At 41.4% G+C, this 23871-nt stretch overlaps 1 protein-coding gene across 2 annotated transcripts in view; it reads right to left on the bottom strand.

Moving 5' to 3' along the window:
* RYR3 (ryanodine receptor 3) overlaps nucleotides 1-23871 on the bottom strand; it is a 580370-nt gene that overhangs the window by 199675 nt on the left and 356824 nt on the right. For both annotated transcript variants that reach the window (XM_055363234.2, XM_055363233.2), the window contains exons 37-38: nucleotides 18245-18347; nucleotides 17169-17306 (exon numbers count right to left, since the gene is read on the bottom strand). In XM_055363234.2, the coding sequence (XP_055219209.2) occupies nucleotides 17169-17306; nucleotides 18245-18347 (241 nt within the window). The remainder of the gene's footprint in view (nucleotides 1-17168; nucleotides 17307-18244; nucleotides 18348-23871) is intronic.

The raw sequence follows: 23871 nt of genomic DNA, 5'->3' as shown, positions 1-23871 counted from the left end.
TCTGTTCCATTGGTCTATATATCTGTTTTGGTACCAGCACCATGCTGTTTTGGTTACTGCAGCCTTGTAGTATAGTTTGAAATCAGTAGCATGATGCCTCCAGCTTAGTCCTTTTTCCTTAGGATTGTCTTGGCAATGTGGGCTCTTTTTTGGTTCCATATTAACTTTAAAGTAGTTTTTTCCAATTCTGTGAAGAAAGTCATTGGTAGCTTGATAGGGATGGCATCGAATCTACAAATTACCTTGGGCAGTATGGCCATTTTCATGATACTGATTCTTCCTATTCACGAGCATGGAATGTTCTTCTATTTGTTTGTGTCCTCTTTCATTTCATTGAGCAGTGGTTTGCAGTTCTCCTTGAAGAGGTCCTTCACATCCCTTGTAAGTTGGATTCCTAGGTATTTTATTCTCTTTGTAGCAATTGCGAATGGGAGTTCACTCATGATTTGGCTGGCTGTCTGTTATTGGTGTATAGGAATGCTTGTGATTTTTACACATTGATTTTGTATCCTGAGACTTTGCTGAAGTTGCTTATCAGGTTAAGGAGATTTTGGGCTGAGACAATGGGGTTTTCTAAATATACAATCATGTCATTGGCAAACAGGGACAATTTGACTTCCTCTTTTCCTAATTGAATACCCTTTATTTCTTTCTCTTGCCTGATTGGCCTGGCCAGAACTTCTAACACTATGTTGAATAGGAGTGGTGAGAGAGGGCATCCCTGTCTTGTGCCGATTTTCAAAGGGAATGCTTCCAGTTTTTGCCCGTTCAGTATGATATTGGCTGTGGGTTTGTCATATACAGCTTTATTATTTTGAGCTACGTCCCATCAACACCTAGTTTATTGAGAGTTTTTAGCATGAAGCGCTGTTGAATTTTGTCGAAGGCTTTTCTGCATCTATTGAGATAATCATGTGGTTTTTGTCTTTGGTTCTGTTTATGTGATGGATTACATTTATTGATTTCTGTATGTTGAACCAGCCTTGCATCCCAGGGATGAAGCCAACTTGATTGGATAAGCTTTTTGATGTGTTACTGGATTCGGTTTGCCAGTATTTTATTGAGGATGCTGGCATCGATGTTCATCAGGGATATTGATCTAAAGTTCTCTTTTTTTGTTGTGTCTCTGCCAGGCTTTGGTAGCAGGATGATGCTGGCCTCATAAAATGAGTAAGGGAGGATTCCCTCTTTTTCTATTCATTGGAATAGTTTCCAAAGGAATGGTGCCAGCTCCCCTTTGTACCTCTGGTAGAATTCAGCTGTGAATTCGTCTGGTCCTGGACTTTTTTTGGTTGGTAGGCTATTAATTATTGCCTCAATTTCAGAGCCTGTTATTGGTCTATTCAGAGATTCAACTTCTCCTGGTGTAGTCTTGGGAGGGTGTACGTGTCCAGGAATTAATCCATTTCTTCTAGATTTTCTAGTTTATTTGCGTAGAAGTGTTTATAGTATTATCTGATGGTGGTTTGTATTTCTGTGGGATTGGTGGTGATATCCCCTTTATGATTTTTTATTGCGTCTATTTGATTCTTCTCTCTTTTCTTATTAGTCTTGCTAGCGGTCTATCTTTTCAAAAAACCAGCTCCTGGATTGATTTTTTTAAAGGGTTTTTTGTGTCTCTATCTCCTTCAGTTCTGCTCTGATCTTAGTTATTTCTTGCTTTCTGCTAGCTTTTGAATGTGTTTGCTCTTGCTTCTCTAGTTCTTCTAATTGCGATGTTAGGGTGTTGATTTTAGATCTTTCCTGCTTTCTCTTGTGGGCATTTAGTGCTATAAATTTCCCTGTGCACACTGCTTTAAATGTGTCCCAGAGATTCTGGTATGTTGTGTCTTTGTTCTCATTGGTTTCAAAGAACATCGTTATTTCTAGCTTTAATTTCGTTATTTACCCAGTAGTCATTGAGGAGCAGATTGTTCAGTTTCCATGTAGTTGTGCAGTTTTGAGTGAGTTTCCTAATCCTGAATTCTAATTTGATTGCACTGTGGTCTTAGAGACAGTTTGTTGTGATTTCTGTTCTTTTACATTTGCCGAGGAGTGCTTTATTTCCAATTATGTGGTCAATTTTGGAATAAGTGCAATGTGGTGCTGAGAAGAATGTATATTCTGTTGATTTGGGGTAGAGAGTTCTGTAGATGTCTATTATGTACGCTTGGTGCAAAGCTGAGTTCAATTCCTGGATATCCTTGTTAACTTTCTGTCTCGTTGATCTAATATTGACAGTAGGGTGTTAAAGTCTCCCATTATTATTGTGTGGGAGTCTAAGTCTCTTTGTAGGTCTCTAAGGACTTGCTTTATGAATCTGGGTGCTCCTGTATTGGGTGCATATATATTTAGGATAGTTAGCTCTTCTTGTTGAATTGATCCCTTTACCATTATGTATTGGCCTTCTTTGTCTCTTTTGATCTTTGTTGGTTTAAAGTCTGTTTTATCAGAGACTAGGATTGCAACCCCTGCTTTTTATTGCTTTCCATTTGCTTGGTAGATCTTCCTCCATCCCTTTGTTTTGAGCCTATGTGTGTCTCTGCACGTGAAATGGGTCTCCTGAATACAGCACACTGATGGGTCTTGACTCTTTATCCAATTTGCCAACCTAGATCTTTTAATTGGGGCATTTAGCCCATTTACATTTAAGGTTAATATTGTCACGTGTGAATTTGATCCTGTCATTATGATGTTAGCTGGTTATTTTGCCTGTTAATTGATACAGTTTCTTCATAGCATCAATGGTCTTTACAATTTGGCATGCTTTTGCAGTGGCTGGTACTGGTTGTTCCTTTCCATGTTTAGTGCTTCCTTCAGGAGCTCTTGTAAGGCAGGCCTGGCAGTGACAAAATCTCTCAGCATTTCCTTGTCTATAAAGGATTTTATTTCTCCTTCAGTTATGAAGCTTAGTATGGCTGGAATGAAATTCTGGGTTGAAAAGTCTTTAAGAATGTTGAATACTGGCCCCCACTCTCTTCTGGCTTGTAGGGTTTCTGCTGAGAGATCCACTGTTAAGTCTAATGGGCTTCCCTTTGTGGGTAACGCAACCTTTCTCTCTGGCTGCCCTTTATATTTTTTCCTTCATTTCAACCTTGGTCAGTCTGACGATTATGTGTCTTGGGGTTGCTCTTCTCGAGGAGTATCTTTGTGGTGTTCTCTGTATTTCCTGAATTTGAATGTTGGCCTGCCTTGCTACGTTGGGGAAGTTTTCCTGGATAATCATCTTTGTGGTTTTATCTACCTTTGGTCTTTGATGCTGGTGACCTACAGATGGGGTTTTGGTGTGGATGTCCTTTTTTTTTTTTAATGTTGATGCTATTCCTTTCTGTTTGTTAATTTTCCTTCTAAGAGTCAGGTCCCTCAGCTGCAGGTCTGTTGGAGTTTGCTAGAGGTTCACTCCAGACTCTGTTTGCCTGGGTATCACCAGTGGAGGCTGCAGAACAGCAAATATTGCTGCCTTATCCTTCCTCTAGAAACTTCGTCCCAGAGGGGCACCTGCCTATATGAGGTGTGTGTTGCCCCCTACTGGGAGATGTCTCCCAGTTAGGCTACACGGGGGTCAGGGACCCACTTGAGGAGGCAGTCTGTCCATTCTCAGAGCTCAAACACTGTGCTGGGAGAACCACTGCTCTCTTCAGAGCTGTCAGACAGGGACATTTAAGTCTGCAGAAGTTGTCTGCTGCCTTTTGTTCAGCTATGCCCTGCTCACAGAGGTGGAGTGTATAGAGGCAGTAGGCCTTGCTGAGCTGTGGTGGGCTCTGCCCAGTTCGAACTTCCTGGCCGCTTTGTTTACCTACTCAAGCCTCAGCAATGGCGGACGTCCCTCTTCCTGCCAGGCTGCCGCCTTGCAGTTTGATCTCATACTGCTGCTCCAGCAGTGAGCAAGGCTCCGTGGGCCTGGGACCCGCTGAGGCAGGCAAAGGAGAGGATCTCCTTGTCTGCCAGTTGCTAAGACCTTGGGAAAAGTGCAGTATTTGGGCAGAAGTATCTCTTTTTTCCAGGTACAGTCTGTCACGGCTTCCCTTGGCTAGGAAAGGGAAATCCCCCGACCCCTTGTGCTTCCTGGGTGAGGTGACGCCCCACCCTGCTTCGGTTCACCCTCCATGGGCTGCACGCACTGTTCAAGCAGTCCCAGTGAGATGAACCAGGTACCTCAGCTGGAAATGCAGAAATCACCCATCTTCTGTGTCAGTCACGCTGGGAGCTGCAGACCAGAGCTGTTCCTATTCGGCCATCTTGGAATGGACTCCCCAGTTTTGGTAGGATTTTCAAACAGCAAAGGAGGGACTTATTTCTTGTGACTATATATGAATCTCTTTCATAAACAAAGAGCAATAGAGATGTTAAGAAGAGTTACAACTAAATACTGATTTTATTTCTGTTGCTTTACTGAGTTCATCTTTAGAAATGCCACCCTTTAGTGACTATAAAATACTTCAGTATTCATAAGAAACATGACTCTCGGCTGGGCGCGGTGGCTCACACCTGTAATCCCAGCACTTTGGGAGGCCGAGGCAGGTGGATCACAAGGTCAGGAGATCGAGATCATCCTGGCGAACGCAGTGAAACCCCATCTCTACTAAAAATACAAAAAATTAGCTGGGCGTGGTGGCGGGCGCCTGTAGTCCCAGCTACTCGGGAGGCTGAGGAAGGAGAATGGCGTGAGCCCGGGAGGCGGACCTTGCAGTGAGCCAAGATCGCACCACTGCACTCCAGCCTGGGTGACAGGGCGAGACTCCATCTCAAAAAAAAAAAGGAAACATGACTCTTAAAGTGGGACAGCCATCAGAAGCAAGATGACATTGAGGTGAAGAGGTTAAATCTACCATTTGCCACAAGGTATGGCCCGTCTTACTCTTTCACACACACACACATGCAGGTGCACACCACTTAACCCCACTCAGAACCACCACACATAATAAGGACGCCTCAGCAGACCTTGTTGCATCTCTAGGATTTTTATGCACTGACTTAGCAGAATCTCAAGAAGGCCTTGCCAAGTGCACTCGATGGTTTGGTTCATGGGATTATAATATACTGTTCTTTTCAAAAAGCGACAAGAAAGAAAAATATGTTGCCAGGCACATGTTTTCTGATGAGAAATAAAGCAAATCCTCTTGAACAGAATGTCTTAGGGAAGCTAGTCATGTACAGATGGTTTCCTTGATAATTATAAATGGCTTCATTTATGAGATTATTATTAACATTCTAATTCACTTCACTTTTGCAATTAGTGTAATTAGGGGTAGTCACATTAAGGCAATGATATCAAATATATGATCTATAAGCTGCATTTTAAATGATTATTCAGGCTAACTCAGAATGGAAATATTTCCAAGGCACTGTATTGTTTAGGGAGAGTTGATGCCTGAGGGATATTTCAAAAAGGAAAAAAAAAACCTACTCATTACCTAATTTTTGGACTAGTCAGACCTTTTACATAATAACAAAGAGTTAGAGGGTCTTCAAATTTGAGCTAGCCTTAGTACATCAGTTTGGAGTCCAGGTGTCACTTATTGTTAAGTTGTTTATTGCCCTCCACTTGTTGTTTTGTAACTTTCTGCTCTGACTTTAGAAACCAAGCCCACCATGTGTGACCCTTATGAGAAATTCTCTAAAGATTCACCTACCAAAGTTGGTGTAACTCCTTTTTAAATGGTAAAATTACCAGCTTTGCAATGCCAGCTACCATAAAGGAAAGGTCACTTATTTTCATGGTGCAGGTTTAAATGTTTAGGCTGCAGGGGTCCGTAAATAATCTTTTATTTCTTCCTCCAAATTTAGATCACAATCCAAGTGGCCATCATGCAATGAAGTACATTATGATCGAAGAGTAGAGGTTGGCCACTGGCAAAGCAAATCCCTGCAGCTTACAGATCTCAAACCTATGCTGGTGTTATATTTTTGTGAGTGCTCTTAGATCTGGGTCAGTTTGGAAGAAAAAGTCATCCTATCACTTTGAGAAGAGGGAACAAACAAAATTGCACCACACTTAGGTTACACTTAGAAAGCAATTTATAATGCTCACATTACAATGGGAAAAGAAAAATAATTATGTGTATCTAAAGGATGTACACTTATTTCTAAATTCTAAGTGATTGAAAAGTCAGCTTGTGGCATGCTGTAAATGCTCTGGAGGCATGAACAGGTGGTAGATAATTTCGAAGTGTAAAGAACAAGTGTATTTTGACCTCTACTTTCTTTCTCCCAGTAGTAGACTAAATAATGTCCCTCCAACTCCCCAAAATGTCCATGTCCTAATTACCAGAACCTATGAATATGTTACCTTACAAAAGAGACTTTTCAGATGTGAAGAAGCTGGGAAAGGCATGAAATGTATATTCTCCCCTAGACAGTCCAGAAGGAATGCAGCCCTACTAGCCTACTGTTGACTTGTGACCTCCAGAACCATAAGAGGTAAATTTGTGTTGTTTGCAGTACCATTAAGTTTGTGATAATTTGCTATAGCAACAGTAGAAAACTAATGTACTCCAGCTGTTAAGAAAGTCTTGGGTTGAGGATGGTTAACTCTTTTCTGAAGCTACAAACCAGACTGGAGAGTCTCTGTAAGAAAGCCATGACAAACGTGCCCACAGAAACTGGGACCCAAGAGAGATACAGTCTTCTATGTATTGTTGAGGCAGCTGGAGTAAATTGCAGGGCTATTGAGGTAACTGAGGTCTGCCTGAATCTGGCTCAGAGCTCTTGAGAAGCCAGAGCTGACATTAAACACAGAAAGCACCCACTGCAGAACTGCTGTGCACCATTAGATAACGTATGTAGATTACAGACAGCACAGTCTCCAGTTTCTAGAACACAGCTTTTCTTTTTGCCCTGTTCTCCCTCTGAAAATCACGAGCCAGAACCGGCTGCATGTCAACATTAATTAAATAAATTAATTTATTTAATTTATAAATAATGTACCTGAATAAATTAAAGACGCTGAAGATGTAACCATCATGCATAATGAATATTACTGACCACATACATAGCACCTGTTTGTCTGTTCTTCCTTCTTAACAGAACTCTGCTTTTGCACAGGTTTCTGCCTCTCCAACTTACAGCCTATGCTCCTCAGGAATGTAAAATGACCCAAACTTATTTCAAAAATAGACCCTGTTGACTTAAGTCAACTAGCATGTTCCATTTTCTAGGTCACACTCTGGTACACGGATTGGCCTGTGACCAAGTTTTTGTAATCAAAAGTGATCTCGGGATCCTTGTTTGCAATACCAGGGCAGGATAAACTTTCTCACTTTTCCCTTGGACACTGTAGTGCACGGATATGAGGCCCAGAACTGCAGCCACCATCTTACTGCCAGCTCGAGGGCAAAGCTGGAACAAGAAGCAAGATGACTGCCTGGAGAGTGAGCAGAGCCACTGGATGAACTCAGTCCTTGGCTGGCTCCATCGCTAAACTCACAGATGTGAGCCAGTGAAATCTGTTAATGGCTATTCTACCTGAGTTGGGCTTCCTGTTGCTTGTTTGCTGAACGCATCTGAAAAGATAAATGTGGAGATGAACTTCTTATGATTTATGCTTTGTATACTCATTTCAGAAGCTGAGGTATACAAACTTCCAAGTACCAGGACATCCAGCTGAGCACTATTTTATTCAATCCTTATATTCCCTAGCCCCCACTCACCAGGATAGGAGCTATTATTATTCTCATTTTTCATATAGAGAAACTGAAATATACAGAGGTTAAGGAAGTTGCCTAATATTACAATCAATTAGTGAATGTCAGAGTTTGGATTCAAACCCGTGCTGCTGGAATCTAAGCACATCTACCTGACCATCTGAGAGCTGTTTACTCTCAATAGCTCCATAAAACTCAGAAAAACAGTTATCTTTATTAATGCTTTAAATTTATATTATACTATCTAGATGATGCTCTTTTAATAAACCATAAAATGGATTCAGAAATAAAATCTCCCAAATCATAAAGCTTTAGTTATTTTTCTGACTCTCAGCTGGGCAGATTACTCATTTTCCCAGAGCCTTGATTTCTTCACCAATAAAATGAAATTAGCAATACAAAATTTATGTTGAAGAAAATTAATATAAGTGTGGTATGGGAACAAGAGTACTGGTCAGGGAATAAGAGTCCTTTGTTCTAGCTCTGGCTATGTGACCTTGGGCAAGTCACCTCCCCCTCTGTGTCTCTGTGCCCTTCTATGAAGTCAAGTCACTTGTGGCTTAATATTCTATGGTTCTATTTCTATCTGACCCATGGAGCTCTTGAAAGGGTTGTGTCAATTTACTAAAATGGCAAATGAAAGCCTTTGGCTTCATTGGGTTAAATTAATGAGCATCAAGAATTTTACCACCACATTTTAATGCCCTATTTTGATGGTACCCAGCTTGCTTTTCCTAACAGTAAAACCTGAGGATGAAGAAATAAAATCTCAAAATTCCAGTGGTTACTCACTACGGTGAGTAAGTGACCATTATCAAAGCATCACTGCACATCACTAATCATTTACAGCGAGGAGATGAGCTGTGGCAACTTGATGGCCTTTTTGATGACTGTCCTGATTGCTGGCAGAGAAATGAAGCTTCCTGTGTCAGGGGTCAGGTGATGCAATAACACCCTCTAGATTTAGTTGGGAAGATTTATGGGGGGGGCGAGGAACTCATGCCCTCTGTGGTCTGTGCCCTAGAGCATCCTCTAGGCCAAAAGTCTGATCTGAATTACAAAGTCATCAAATATCTACTACTTATTAGCAGAGAAGGTCAGGGAAAAAGTTAAATCCATGGACTTCAAGAGGATTTTTGAAGAATTCATCATGCAAATTTCTCTGTGCTTCCCCAGGGCCTCTCTGGCCCAGGTTGTGCAGTAGGTATCATTTTGGCCTCATTTTGCTAGAACAAGGATGTTGTGATTACTCAGAATAAAGTTACAAGGCTCTCTGCAGTCAAAGGAAAAACCTGTGAAGATAGCCCGGAGCATTGTTCTTGGGTGTAAGAAGAACTGCTCTGTTTACAGCATGTTATCAGGGCACACAAACAGGCACTGGCTGTCAGACCCCTCGAGGCGCGTGATGGTATAGGGCTGGCCCCAGGCTCCACAGGAAACAGCAGGACACATCTCAGGTCTGTATTTAATTTTTGGGTATGTACACTTGTATCTTTTTATATTGGCTTCCTTGGCTGAAGAATAAAAGTTCAAACTGCCTTCTAGAACATCCTACCTCTCATTATCATAATGTATTAGTCCATTCTCACACTGCTATAAAGAACTACCTGAGATTGCATAATTTATGAAGAAGAGAGGTTTAATTGACTCACAATTCTGCAGGCTGTACAGGAAGCATGGCTGGGAGGCCTCAGAAAACTTACAATTGTGGTGGAAGGCAGAGGGGAAGCAAGCACATCATGGCAGAGCAGGAGAGAGAGAGCACGTATGAAGGGGGAAGAACTATACACTTTCAAACAACCAGATCTTGTGGGAACTCTATTGTGAGAACAGCATGGGGGAAGTCCCCCCGCCATGATTCAGTCATCTCCCACCAGGCCCCTGCTTCAACACGTGGGGATTACAATTCGACATGAGATTTGGGTGGGGACACAGAGCCAAACCATATCAAATAATATAGCCAACATTTACTAAGAGCTTCCTGTGTCCAACTCTTAATTCTGTGCCTGAATGATCATTCGATCCTCACCATTACCATGTAAAAACTGACAAGACAGGTGTGGCATGGACGGAATTTCCCCAACGATGATGGCCCTTCTTAACCCAACCCTCACTTTATGGTTTCTTTAGGCAAAGTAATGCTTCAATTGAATAAACAAATCTAAGTTCCTATAAATAGGTGGTGTCCAGAAGGCGTAGTGGATATGGAGCCTCCTGACTCTATCCGTGATTAGCTGTGAATCCCACAAAACTGCCCCAGTCATACTGGCCCACAGATCTTGGCTCTCAGGACAGGCTGTGTCTAGATAGGCTCGTGACAGGTGTGTATTTCTGCTAAATCTGTTTCTAAATTTCCCTCCGTCTGTGGTTTTCTACCTTGAGCAGAGCCTCCACATCTCTAAGGATGGAGACAAGAGTAGAAGCAAAATGCTTCACTCCCAGAACTGCTTCCCTAGCCAGACAGATACCCGTATCTGACAGAGGCAGCCCTGCAAGCCAGTAAGACTGTGTTTGCAGCCTGATTCTGCCAGTCCTGCTCTAGAGTCCCAAGGGGTTTCATCCATCAGACTAAGATAATTCGCCTGTTTTTGAAATCTGTCAACCAGCCTCATAATCACTTTTTCAATACATGGAGGCGATTAAATGACCGATGATGATGGTGGGGAAAACAGCACAGTGAGGACAGAGGGCGTCTGCTGATGTGTTAGGGAGGGATGCCTCTGAAATAAAGATGAGGCAGAGATGGCACAGTGAAGGACTCAGGGACCTGGGGCCTCTGTCTTCACTCAGCTGGGAAAGTCATCGAATTGCTTTTTAGTTTCAATATAGAGAATAAGTGATTATGAGGCAAGCTACTGGCCATGTACCCTAAACATCCATGCTTGCCTATCCCCTTCTCTCCATCCCCATGGCCCCCTTTCCAGGCATCCCTGCTTGGTGCTCTGGAAAGAGTGTGGGTCCGGGATACGGAATGCAATTCAGATCTTGGGCTTTTTCTTACTTGTTGCAAGACTTTGTCCGAATTATTTTTCTACCCTCAGGCTTAGTTGCCTAGTGCATAAAATGGGAGCCTAGAGGTCACTATACTTGGTTGCTTGTTGCGAGGATAAAATCAAACGAGGTAAGGTGAAGTGCCAAGCGCAGTACCGGGCACAAAGGAGGTACTCAATTAAGTGTTCGACTTTCTCTCTCCTGAGAACCGAACTCTCTTCCCCATCACTAAAGCACAGGCTACCAAAAGAGAGGGCCTGACACTGATTGATTAAACAGATCACAGAATACTTTTTAAGCATCGATTACTGTGAAGCACTATTCCAGGAGCCCAATACAATGAGTTTTTATGCCTGCTTTGCCAGCTGTGAGGTAGGCAAGTTGCTTAACGCCTCGGAGTCCCCGTTTCCTCATCTCTAAGCTAGGACTAATGATGTCTGTTTTGTTTGCCATGCAGGGTGTCAAGGCAAATCAGACTGTGTGGAAAATCTTCTTGCAACCTCTATAGAGCTAAATAAAAGTAAAGTTCTGCCCTTGTTCCCACACTGACCCCATCTGCATGTCCATTATGCACTTGACCATCTCTCAGGTGACTATAATGCTCTCTTTAATGCCTTATTCTTCTTCACATTTCTAACTGGGTGCCAGGATATGGCAACCCTACCTCTAACATGTCTGACACCTCAAAAATACTTTTTGTTGTCACCACCTTTTCTACTGCTGCTGTGACAAATTACCACAAACTTAGTGGCTTAAAACAACAGAAATTTCCGGTCCTATGATTCTATAGATGAGAAGTCTGCCCCAGATCTAGACTGAAATCAAGGTGTGACAAGGTGCAATCCTTTCTGAAGGCTCTGGGAGACAATCCATTTTCTTGCCTTTTTTTTACCTTCTAGAGGCAGCGTACATTTGTTGGCTCATGACCCCTTCCTTCAGGAAATTCAAGCCACACCCTTCTCATGTTGCATATCTCTGGCTCTCTTCTGTCAATCTCTCTCACTCTTGAGAACCCTTGGGATTACTTTGGGTCAACTCCAATAATCGAGATTTCCTGATTAGCACTCTTAATTCCATCTGCATTTTTTTTGACCATTTAACCTAACATATCCACAGGTTCTAGGAATTGGGATGTGAACATCTTTGGGGGCAATTATCCTGGCTACCATACCAGCCTTATTCAAGTCCTCAGAACCTCTCACCCAGAGCACTGCGATGAAATCCTAATGAATGCTCCTGTTCCCAATGTCTCCCTGCTGCAGGGAGGGCTACACAAAGCTGGTAAGGGCTAAATCATTAATTAAAAGACTATTGTCTTGCTAAAGCAGCTTGATTTGTGCCTAATATGGCAAGTAATCAACAAACGATAGCCAAAAAATAGTTAAAATTAAGCACTTACTATATGCCAGACACACATTTAAGCAATTTGCACATATTGACTAATGTAATGCTTATATCAACCCAATGAGGTAAGTATGTATATGCCATGTCCATTTTATAGATGAGAAAACTGAGGCACAGAGAAGCTGTCTCATGCTCAGTCTCCTGGATATCATGAATTTTGGGAGAAGTTAATAATTTAAGACTAGGTAGCCTAACTCCGGAGCCCTGTGCTCATAACTATCTCAGTATTGTTAAGTAAATTAATGATTTAGTCCTTAAGCCATTTCACAGCCATTGCCTATAGGGGGCAGGATGTTATTACATAAGTGACAAGGATGGGCGTTGAATTCAGGTTGACAAAGTTTTGAAGTTTTATGCCACCTCTGTGTGATTCTGGAAAGTTACTTACTCTGTCTTTACTTCAGTTTCAATTGTAAAATAGAAATAGAATTGTGTATTACAGATTGTTCTCATGAGAATTAAACGAGGTAATATTTATGGAAGTGCTCAAGACAATGCTCAGGACAAAGTGGGTACCACGTAAGTGTTAGCCCCTCCCTCCCCACAACCGGGAGACCAAGTATTACAAAATACATGGGTATAACAAAGAGTAACACTCTAAGCCTGCATACGGTTTAGCTGCTGGATTTTTGAGACAGAATTTTCGCTCTGTCGCCCAGGCCGGACTGCAGTGGCACTATCTCGGCTCACTGCAAGCTCCACCTCCTGGGTTCACCCCATTCTCTTGCTTCAGCCTCCCCAGTAGCTGGGACTATAGCCGCTGGATTTTTCAAGATGTTCTATATTCTAACACCACTCTTTTTTTTTTTCCATTCTGACCCATTCTATTCTTTTTATAATTCAGCCAATCTCAACTTGTTGCCACTCCTGTATATGACATGAACTTTGCTGCACATGGGCCTTTGTTGAAGCAGCTTTTTTTTTTTTTTCATTAAAAATGCCTTTTCCTTCTTATTGTATCCATCCATCTACATTCTTCACGGACAATTTCCCAATCTCCTCCTCTGGCCACCTACTGTATTTTGTCTGTACTTTTATTACAATACATCCAACCTCATGATTATTTTGAGTTGCCTAGCCATACCCATTTCCTCCTTTTTCTGAAAGGTCCCTCTTTTCTTCTTTTTTATGAGCCTCAAGTGACCAATATTCAGTTGGAGGTCAAAAAGATTTGTGCCATAGAGCTGAGTGTGGAAACAAGTACGACATGTTCCCTGCATTAAGACCTGGTGAGGAAAACAAACACATATACAAATACCTCACATAACGTGGAAAGTCATACATACACTACTAGAAATTCCACAATATGGAAGGGGTAGAGGGAAGGAGAATGAGTTTGAAAGACTTCACAGAGGAGGTGTTTGTGTGTGTGTGTGTTTAGGGAGAGGCTCTTTGGAGAGAATTTAGAGAAGAGGCTTAGAAATACTGCCTGAGCTCTGCAGATGTACTTACTACTAAGTTATCTCACTTTGCCTGTGCGTATTTGTGTTGAGGGGCTAGGACTTATTTCGTATAGATGTTTTCTTCTTCTCAGCACTAAACATGCTACAGCATTTAGCTGGGAGAGAATTTTGGTTTAGGGCTCCTAGGCTGTTCAGTGAATAGGCAAGAGGTAACATATGTAAGGACTTTGGGGCTTGACAGGTTCAAGGTCACCTCCAGTTCTGGTCTTCATTAGGAGAAGAGTGGCAGGGGAGAGCAGGCGCTATTCAAGGCCAAGAGTGCCACCTAATCTCTGCGAGAGGTAACATTCTGTGGCAAACAGCACAGGGCTAAAGACAGAAGAGGGATGTTCACCTCCTTCAGAAAGACTCAGCCATGCTCACCTATAACTCAGTTCTTAACCGATGCCACCCAAAGCTGAATTGCAATGGGTCATCTCAAGACCTCTAAGCATAGAGATAAGATGCCAGCATGGAGCTTCCTTCTCCCACGGGGAAAGCATTCAACAAATGGCAGAGATCAAGAATTTACCAAATTTTAATCTGTAAAATTTGACAGATGATTTTTATTTTGTTAATTTTAGAATTTAGGAGAAATAGCTGGTCAGCCTCTTCTGGAAGAATAATTCAGTGCCTATATATTTACATTCAAGGAAGTGCTGCTTAAACTGCAGCGCTGGAAAAGTACTGGCCAGAAGGAACAAGCAAAACATTTTCTAGGGAATTTTCTGGATGGAGATACGAAAAAAAAAGTGACTTAGTACAGTGGCTACTATTGTTAGATTTTTTCACTTGTTCATTATCATTTGATCCTTTGATAATATTGTAACAGCTTTCATTAACAATATGGCTTGGAGTTAATTTAGGCAAATCCCTTCAACATTGAGCCAGCAAGCAGATTTCAGAACGTGAGTTTCAGGACACTGTTGCTCTCTCTTTCCTAGAAAAGTTGTGGCTTCTCTGCAGGTCATTGGCCAACATCAACTGCTCACAGCAGAGGGACTGCGGGGTGAGCCCAGCACCACCTTATCTGAAAATGATTCAGATCCTTGGTTTGGTGAACCTTTAAATGTGAAAACATTGAATTCCGTTGGGTTCAGATTTTGAGTTACAACAGTGAGATATCTCACAGATGTAGTAGGCAAGATAAAAAAGAGTGATTTTAAAAAGCCATTCCATATGTGTTTGTAGCTCATGGTATGTATGCTGGTAAGTTCTTTGGCAAGGGTACAGTGGAGAAGCACAGTACAATACAAAGAGACAGAAGACCTGCCTTCAAGCCATAGCTTTACTCACTTTACGTACCATGGGTTGGTGACAATCAGACACCCGGATGTTTTTCTGGAACGGGTAAGGGTAGAAAGAATAAACAAGTACCCCTTAATTCTTCTGAGTCCTGCTTCCCCCAACTATACAATGGAGGAGTGTAGAAAACTAACAGCAGTAAATGAATATGTGTGGAAGTATTCGGTAAACTGCCAATTCATTGTATAACGTTTCTAACACTATCTACACTTTTATTATTTCATCAAATGCAAGGGTAATAGAAATCAGATACGCAATAACATGAACAAAATTACCAATAATTTAAAGGATTTTGACCCTTTAATGCATCTGGTTCTGTAATCAGCAACCTTGTCTCCATCTGATCATATTAAAAACAATTTATGGGGGTGGTGGTTGTTAAACCACTCTCTAGAATTTATTTTAAAATGCCAGGCTTGAGTGAGGGGATTCATCATGTCTGGAACATTCAGCAGAGAAGCCAAACATGCCTGATCACCTCAACCATTTCGTCTATTTCTGGGATCCCAAGATAGAGTACTTATGACACGAAACGTGAACCTCTCAGAACTCCTCCTGTGGAAGGGAAGAAGCATGAGGTGAAGACACGCAGTCTCATACAGGGCTGGCCTCTCGGGTGTGCGTGTTTTGCCAAGACAGACAGAATGTGGTCTGTGTGCCTGAGACCTGAGGTAGCAGGGCTGCAGACTGCAATCCTTGGTGCCCGAACACCATTCACAGATGTAGGGGGAGGCTTCACAGAGGCAGGTGACAAGTGACTTCATCTGACTGACTCCATTTACCTCACATGAAATGGTCACCTGGTGGGACCCCCCCCCCCCCCCAGCCATGACAAACTCTCTGTTAAAAAGAAGGTGGGAAAGGGCCAGCTGTGGTGGCTCATGCCTGTAATCCCAGCACTTTCGGAGGCTGAGGAGGGCAGACTGCTTGAGGTCAAAATTTCGAGACCAACCTGGCCAACGTGATGAAACTCTGTCTCTACTAAAAATACAAAAATTAGCCAGACATGGTGGCGCATGCCTGTAATCCCAGCTACTCGGGAGGCTGAGGCAGGAGAATCGCTTGAACCATGAGGTGGAGGTTGCAGTGAGTGGAGATCACACCACTGCACTCCAGCCTGGGTGACAGAGCAAGACCCTGTCTCAGGAAAAAAAAAAAAAAAAAGAAAAAGAAGGTGGGAAAGAAGCAACCACTTTCAAAAGAGACTCTCAGCAGGTGATATAGGAGACATATGGGTAACTCAGCCTATTTTCAGTTCTCCTTTGGCGGTAACCACAAAGGGAGCCTAAACTCACGTTTTTGTGGCTTTAGAGTGCTGCTGGCACATCCTCACAAAAGACCCACCCTTTCCAGAGTGACTGATGGAACTACCCTAACAAGGGTTGCCATTGCCAAGTCCCCCATACACTCTTCCAGAGGTTTCAATACTTCCGATGACGAATGGTGAGATTTGTTCCCTTCAGAGATATTCTGACAAAGATGAAAGGTCGATATAAAGGGCAGTAAGATGTATGAACCCCAAAGTAGTGTTTTCAGACAAATTGATCCTATCTTGACAGTCAATTGCTCTAGTCTACGATTTGAAAGCGTATTCCAAGATGGATAGGAATAGGAAACAAGATAAAAAGCAACGATATTAAACCTGAGAAATTCCTTCTTCTTTAAACAAATGATAAATTTGCTGAATCTGTACCAAGAAGCAGACTGATTATATATAATACTCAGACAAGACAATCTTCCTCTTGAAATTTCACGTCCTAGAGATAGTCTAACAGCCCTGCAGAACAAGTTATAATTTTGTTTCATCATGGGTGAAAACGGTAGGAGTCATCTATAGTATAAGGATTAGAGAGATAAATCTAGACAAAGCTCGGCATTGTTGAAAAATAGGAAGTCAAAGTTTCTAGGATGCTACATTTTCAAAAATCATACCCCAAATCCAAAAACAACCCCCCCAAACTCATATCCTATATCCTTTACAAACTCTCTTTTACTATTATTTTATTTTCTCTCTGGGGCAATTTTCAATGCTAAGGAACCACAAAGGGAAGTGACAGAAACAATAATCGTTAAGAAACAATAATGGTTAAAAGAGGAAGACCATGGAAACCTAAAAGAAGAACAGACATGTATTTACAGGCACCTCTAAGTAGAACACGACAGCAAGAACAGACACCAAGCAACCCATCTCAGGTTTCAGGACAGTCTGAAAGTAAGTTTCTTCAATCAGAAGAAAGGCAGAACCCAAAATACGTAACAGAACCACCAGCAATTACAACATACTGCCCAGATGCTTTCTTTGAAGTTAAGCAGCCCCTATCTATCTTACAGTATTTGTTTAAAAAAAGTTACCTTAATTAAGTCTTAGAAGAGCACACTGTCATTTAAAGGCAATGTCACTTACTGGGGCATCTCTCCTCCTCCTCCGTCGGCTGCTCCTTCTCTGGCTTGGGTGGGCCTTTGATTTTGTAAACCAAGGCACAGAGTTTTCCTGTCCAGGAGGTGTCCTCCTCCTCCTCCTCTTCTTCTTCCAGAGGAACCCCTAGCAAGCCACAGAACAGGGTGAAAATCCAAAGCAGTACATGAAACCATCATAGTGTCAAAAAGAACATTTAAAAAACTGTTTCCCATCCTTCTGGAAGTTTCTAAAGATACTACAGGCAACCTCTCGTGAATAGTTACCTATCTTATACCTTTTGAAAAAAAAAAGACTGATTTCCTGTTTATCAGAACATCAAGTAAGTTTAATCCTAAAACAGGTGTTTTGAATCCGTACCCACAAAACCTCTGAAAGAGTGTAAGGGGGATTACATACACTCTTATAGTGTTGAAACCTCTGGAAGAATGTTTGGGGGACGTGGCCCTAGAATCTGCAGAAGAAGTTAACATTGAGTTATTTCAAATGAAAAGCTTATCAATTACCCATATATTATTAAACCTGCCCATGTACGAGCAACACAAATGCTGAGTGCTGCTTAAAACCAGTAGGTACGTATCCAAGTAGAGATTGCTGGCTGAGAAGCCTTAAGGGCAGAAGTTACTAAACACACACACACACACACACACACACACACACACACACACACACACACACACACACACACACACACACCCCCAATAGCTAAAAAGCAAAGAGATCAGAATCTTGTCTCACCTAGAAGCTGAGAGTCCCAACTAACTTTAAGCAAATTAGGTGAGGTTTATATAAGGATCAGTTATCTTCATTCTTTTGCTAGAAACCCTGTTTCCTTTCTATATCTCAGCACAGGCTCTTTTAGGTAGAAGGAATTTTGGTCATATATTCTGCCAGGGTTACTTCCTGTATCTTTTCTGACACAAGTAGTTAGGAAAGAGTCACGTCTTGAAAGACAGTATTACAATTTTAAATACAAAAATAACTTCCCAACCTCCCACTAGCTTTCTAATGAAGGAATCAAAAACAGACTCTTCTTGGACAAAGCCTTTCTCTGGGCAGCTTACCACAGTGAAGGAGAAGGTCCTCATGGAAATCATACAGCTCCTCCCGAATCTCCTCTGGGCAGGGGCAGTTCTCTCCCAGTTGAAAGTTAAGCAGCATGTTGATCTTTGAGAGGCAAGAGAAGAATAGCTAGTTGGTTCTCAATGTTGGCCAAGGGAACTCAGATCCTGCCTTAGACAGACACTTACATTCTTTGCAAATTTATTTTGCTTAGTGATTTTTTTTTTTTTTGGTAAAAGTGGCCAATATTTAAAAGTAGCTTTCACCTTTTCCTGATTCTAAAAGTAACTTACTAATTGTATAACATTTGGAAAATACCTAAATAAGAAAATTTACTGTGATTCCACCACCCCGAGATAACTACTGTTAATATTTTAGCTAATGTCTTCCTGACATTATGTAGGTATACGCACAGAATGGGATCACATTCCAGATACACCTTTTAAAAACCAGAGTTTTCCACTTAATGTTACTTGAACGTTTTCTTACTTTCTTAATCCAATTTTTAATAGGTGCATTGTAATTATATGGAAGAATTATAATTTATGTAAAATTAACTCTGTTATGACATATTTGTTTCTATTATTTGTCCTTATAAAGCTGGTTTGAGTTTCCTTTAAAATAATTTTTTTTCATGTCTCTGATTATTTTCTTAGAATAAACTCCCAGAAGCAAAATGACTAGAGGAACAGGTTTGCATATTTTAATGTTTTTTTATATGAATTTACAAATTGCCCTTCAGAAAGCTTACAATTTGCATTGTTAACAAGTTTATACAAGTGTGTATTACTATGCCATCTTCGTTACAGTAATAAGAGTTAATACATTTTCAAATATTTTCAATTGAATGGGTGAAAAATGCCCTATCCCTGTTGCTTTAATTTATGCTTAATTGGTGAGGTTGAAATTTGTTTTTTCACACATAAAGATTAATTTTATTTTGTATTTTATAAATTTCCCATCCATGTTTTTCCATTATTTTTCTACTGGGTAATTATCTTTAAAAAATTTGCCCTTGAGTGCTTTGCACACCTCTAGATTTTTAACTTTTTATATACTTTTATACTCTAAATGTATTGCCCAGTTTTTGGTCAGCTTTTAATTTTGTCTACAAGTTTTTTTTTTTTTTTGAGATGGAGTCTCGCTCTGTTGCCCAGGCTGGAGTGCAGTGGCACAATCCCGGCTCACTGCAAGCTCCGCCTCCCGGGTTCACGCCATTCTCCTGCCTCAGCCTCCTGAGTAGCTGGGACCACAGGCGCCCACCAACACGCCCGGCTGATTTTTTTTTTTTTTTTTTTTTTGTATTTTCAGTATTTTTAGTAGAGACGGGGTTTCACACCAATCTATCATTCTTTTTAGTTTTTGTCTCAGGGATTTTTTTTTTTTTTCAAGACTGAGTCTTGCTTTGTTGCCCAGGCTGGAATGCAATGGTGCAATCTTGGCTCACTGCAACCTCCACCACCTGGGTTAAAGTGATTCTCCTGCCTCAGGGTGCCGAGTAGCTGGGATTACAGGTGCGCACCACCGCACTCAGCTAATTTCTTGTATTTTTAGTAGAGATGGGGTTTCACCATGTTGGCCAGGCTGATCTAGAACTCCTGACCTTGTGATCCACCTGCCTTGGCCTCCCAAAGTGCTAGGGTTACAGGCATGAGCCACAGCGCCAGGCCTGACTCAGGGATTTTTAGTAGTTTTTGTGCTATGGACCCCTCTGACAGTCTGGTGAAACCCATGGATTGCTTCTCTGATTAATATTTTAAATGCACAAAATAAAATACATAGGACTACAAAGAGAAATAATTATATTGAAATACAGGTATCAAAACTATAAAAATCAAATTTGTGATGTAGCAACATATGTACTTATTAACTCATTAGAGAAAATGATCTAGTGGCAGGTCTTATATCTATCCACTGCGGTCTTGAAGTAGTAAGGAATGAAAATGATCTTTCGTGATACCGTAACCACTGTCATATGACATGAAAAAATGTGCAATTTTGGTTGGTGTCAAAGTCAGGTGCTTGTTTTGCTGCCAATATTAAAATAAGAAAAGAAATGCTATCAGAGATCAGTGAAAATAAAGCTGTCATTCATTTTTCACTCAGGTTCCTGGATCTCTGAATTCTGCCCATAGGGCCACGACCCCAGGTCACTGAACACCTGGAGTGACAGAAGAAATAACCAGAGGTAAACATTTTGCTGCCTCAGCCAGGATAACCCAAACTCCTTTTGTTTAGGATTTCTAGGTTGGAAAAATTTGCAATCTCTTATTAAATCATGAACCTTATGTAGCATTGTTAGGAGGAACTCTACGCAAAGCTCTTACTGCAAACCATATTTTGCAAGTAGGTACAGGTATTGCTTGTAAGAAAAAATATCCACAAAACAGGTGAGGTCACGTTTGTGGTTTTTCTGTGAGGTTAAATTACAGTAATTATATTAACAACATATGCTGATTTCTTGTCGATTAAATAAAAATAAGATTTGAAGATCTGGTTTCTGAGTTAGAAAACTAATTTCTTTACTAAAAGATCTTTCCTTTGGCAGAACATTTAGGAAGCAGGGGCTTCCCTGCTTGTAGGACATACAACAGAAAGCTAGGTTGAGCTGAATTTTCCACTGCAGGTCATGCCCTTTAATAACGTCCTCTTGGAAGTGAAAGGCCAGCTGGCTATGCTTGGCTAACTTGTCAGCAACCCTTGGACTAATCTCAGTTTTACCTTCTTTTGTACTTAGTTATATCCCCCATTTTCTTCCATCTCCCTGAATACTCTCTGGACATAGGGCTTAAAAATCTGTTTTCTCTTCAAAGGTTGTAGAAGGACATCACTGTTTTAAAATTGTAAATTTCAGGCATCCTATTTTCTAAGTGATTTTGCATTGCTATTCTCTGAAATTGATCTAAATCCACCATATCCTTTGATGACATTAAATCTTCCTGATATTGATAACTCTATGGGTAGGTGCCTTGTAGAAGTGAATACTCTGAGAGGGATGGCAGGGGGACAGCTGAATCTCATAGCGGTAAGTGTCCCGTCTTTCATTTTTATTCCCAGACCAGCAGTATCAGCATTACCTGAAAACTTGCTAAAAATGCAAAAGCTTAGGCCTCACCCTAGACACACCGTATTAGAAACCCTAGGAGTGAGGCTGGGCACAGTGGCTCGCACCTGTAATCCCAGCACTTTGGGAAGCTAAGGCAGGTGGAGCTTGAGGTCAGGAGTTCGAGACCAGCCTGCCCAATATGGGGAAACCCGCCCCTCTACTAAAAATACAAAAATTAGCTGGTCATGGTGGTGCATGCCTGTAGTCCCAGCTACTTGGGAGGCTGAGGCATGAGAATCACTTGAACCCAGGAAGCAGAGGTTGCAGTAAGCTGAGACCGTGCCACTGCATCCCAGCCTGCATGACAGAGTGAGACTCTGTCACAAAAAAGAAACCCTAGGGGTGAAACCAAGCAATCTGTGTTTTATTAAGCCCTTTAGATGATTCTGATGCTTGCTCAAGAATCACTGGTCTAATACATTAGTGAAGAATTTCTTGAGTTACTGACTTCTGAAATGAGTCTGAAATGAGTCTGAAATGATTGATCAGAGGATTGCTTAGAATACTAAAGGATGGTACATACTCATCATCCCTTTGCTAGATGTAAAATGAGAAAGTCTTTTGGATTGCCTGGAAAAGATTATTTGCACTGTGCCAAATGCACAGGTATGCTGTTTTGTCAGGAATTACTCTTGAAGGCTTTACAAATGTTGTCAAGCTGCTTTTAGACTGGCAGTGGATCTAAATGGTAGCCCAAGAGACAGCAGAAGGTATGGAGGCAGAATGGGGAAAGGAAGTGTGTGAGTAAACCTTGTCCTTCCCAAGATCTGGAACCATGAGCAGCTATATCCACGAGGACAGTGTTGGGTGGGCAACCCCAGTCTTGGCTGGGAGAAAGAGATGCCAGAAAACATGTGTGAACTCCACTCATTGGGTCACTGATAGAAGGTCACAGAGCCTGTCATGAAGCAATTGCAAATATCTCCAACAATAAAAGTGATAGTAGCTCGCTTAGTACTTACAGAATGCTTACTCTGTGATAGGCATCACACAAAGCAATCTAAATGGGATCCTTGCAGGAACCCTGGGAGGGAGATGCCAAAATTATCCACATTTTGCAGCTAAAGAAACAGATACAGAAAGGTCATGTGGAAGACCACACAGCGAGCAATGGGGGAGCCAGTTTGGGAACCCACAGCCCAAGGCCAACATGTGTTACCATCACCATGTCATTGTGTCTTCTGTTATTCACAAATACATACAAAAGAGCCAGAATATGCCCAGTGAAATAGGGAATATGCAGATCTATTGCCAGTCTAAAAGCAGCCTGACAACATTTGTAAAGCCTTCAGGAGTAATTCTTGGAAAAATAGCACACTTGTGCATTTTGTGTGGTGCAAATGATCTGTTCCAGTCAATCCAAAGGGCTTTCTCATTTTGCAAAGGGATGATAAGCTTTACCCACTCATTAGCCAGGCTGGTATCATTCAAGAGAGTCTTTTGAAAGCCAAGATATGTCATTCATTTTTAAGCCAATATAGATATCTACGTTTTAAAATAGGTTAGGAAAGTAATTGGATGGAGTTGTAGTTCTGCCATTAACATAAAATGGTGGTAACTATATTGACAACACTTTATGGACAGGCTGCTTGTTTTATATACATGTATGTATGCTTACTCTATGACAGGTGTCATGCTAAGCAATCCAAACAAATTATCTCATGTGATCCTTGCAAGAACCCTGGGGAGGAGATGCAAAGATTACCTACATTTTGCATCTCCCTCCCAGATGTATACATACATATATATATATATATATATATATATACACACACATGCATATATCTATATATATATGTGTATAAATATAATCCAAAGATCTGGTTTCAAAACAAAAACTACTTCCTTCGCGGAAAGATTTATCTTTTCTTTTGAACACTTAGGGAGCAGTGGCCAACCCATCTGCAAGGTCTAAGTGAGCCACTGAGCAGCGGGGAAAATGGAAACTCCTATTCTACAGAATGTGTCTCCCTCATTTAGAAATTTCTCACTAGGATCTTGACTCTTCTTAAAGAAGCCCTTCCCATCGGGGTAAGGCTAACCCCAAGGTGGGTACTGTAAAGAATGAATACAACAAATCACAAAGATGACTCACTACTCTTCTTAAAGAAGCCCTTCCCATCGGGGTAAGGCTAACCCCAAGGTGGATACTGTAAAGAATGAATACAACAAATCACAAAGATGACTCACTCACTGAGTCCCCTTCTCCAGGCTCCATGGAGCTGGGGAGGCTTTGTGAGAGAGTCGTGCCACTGGCAAGGGGGTTTAGACACATTAGAAGAAGAAGACTGTGTGCCAACTCTCATAAGTAGGGGCAGGTTGACCCTATTCTGTTGGTAACTGATAGACAGGTAGTGACTTCTGCAAGGGTTGGCAGAAATACTTCTGAGTGGTGTATCCTTGCTGAGGAGACAATTGAATCCCAACAGTGGTCTGGTCTTTGAATCAGTAATGGAGGCATTGGAGAGGGTTAAAGAAGGGAGGAAGCCCTGCCACATGTGCAGTTTAGAAAGGGGTATTTTC

Source organism: Gorilla gorilla, chromosome 16, assembly GCF_029281585.2.
Source record: "Gorilla gorilla gorilla isolate KB3781 chromosome 16, NHGRI_mGorGor1-v2.1_pri, whole genome shotgun sequence".
NCBI lineage: Eukaryota > Metazoa > Chordata > Mammalia > Primates > Hominidae > Gorilla > Gorilla gorilla.
This window is presented reverse-complemented; position numbering and strand designations above follow the sequence as displayed.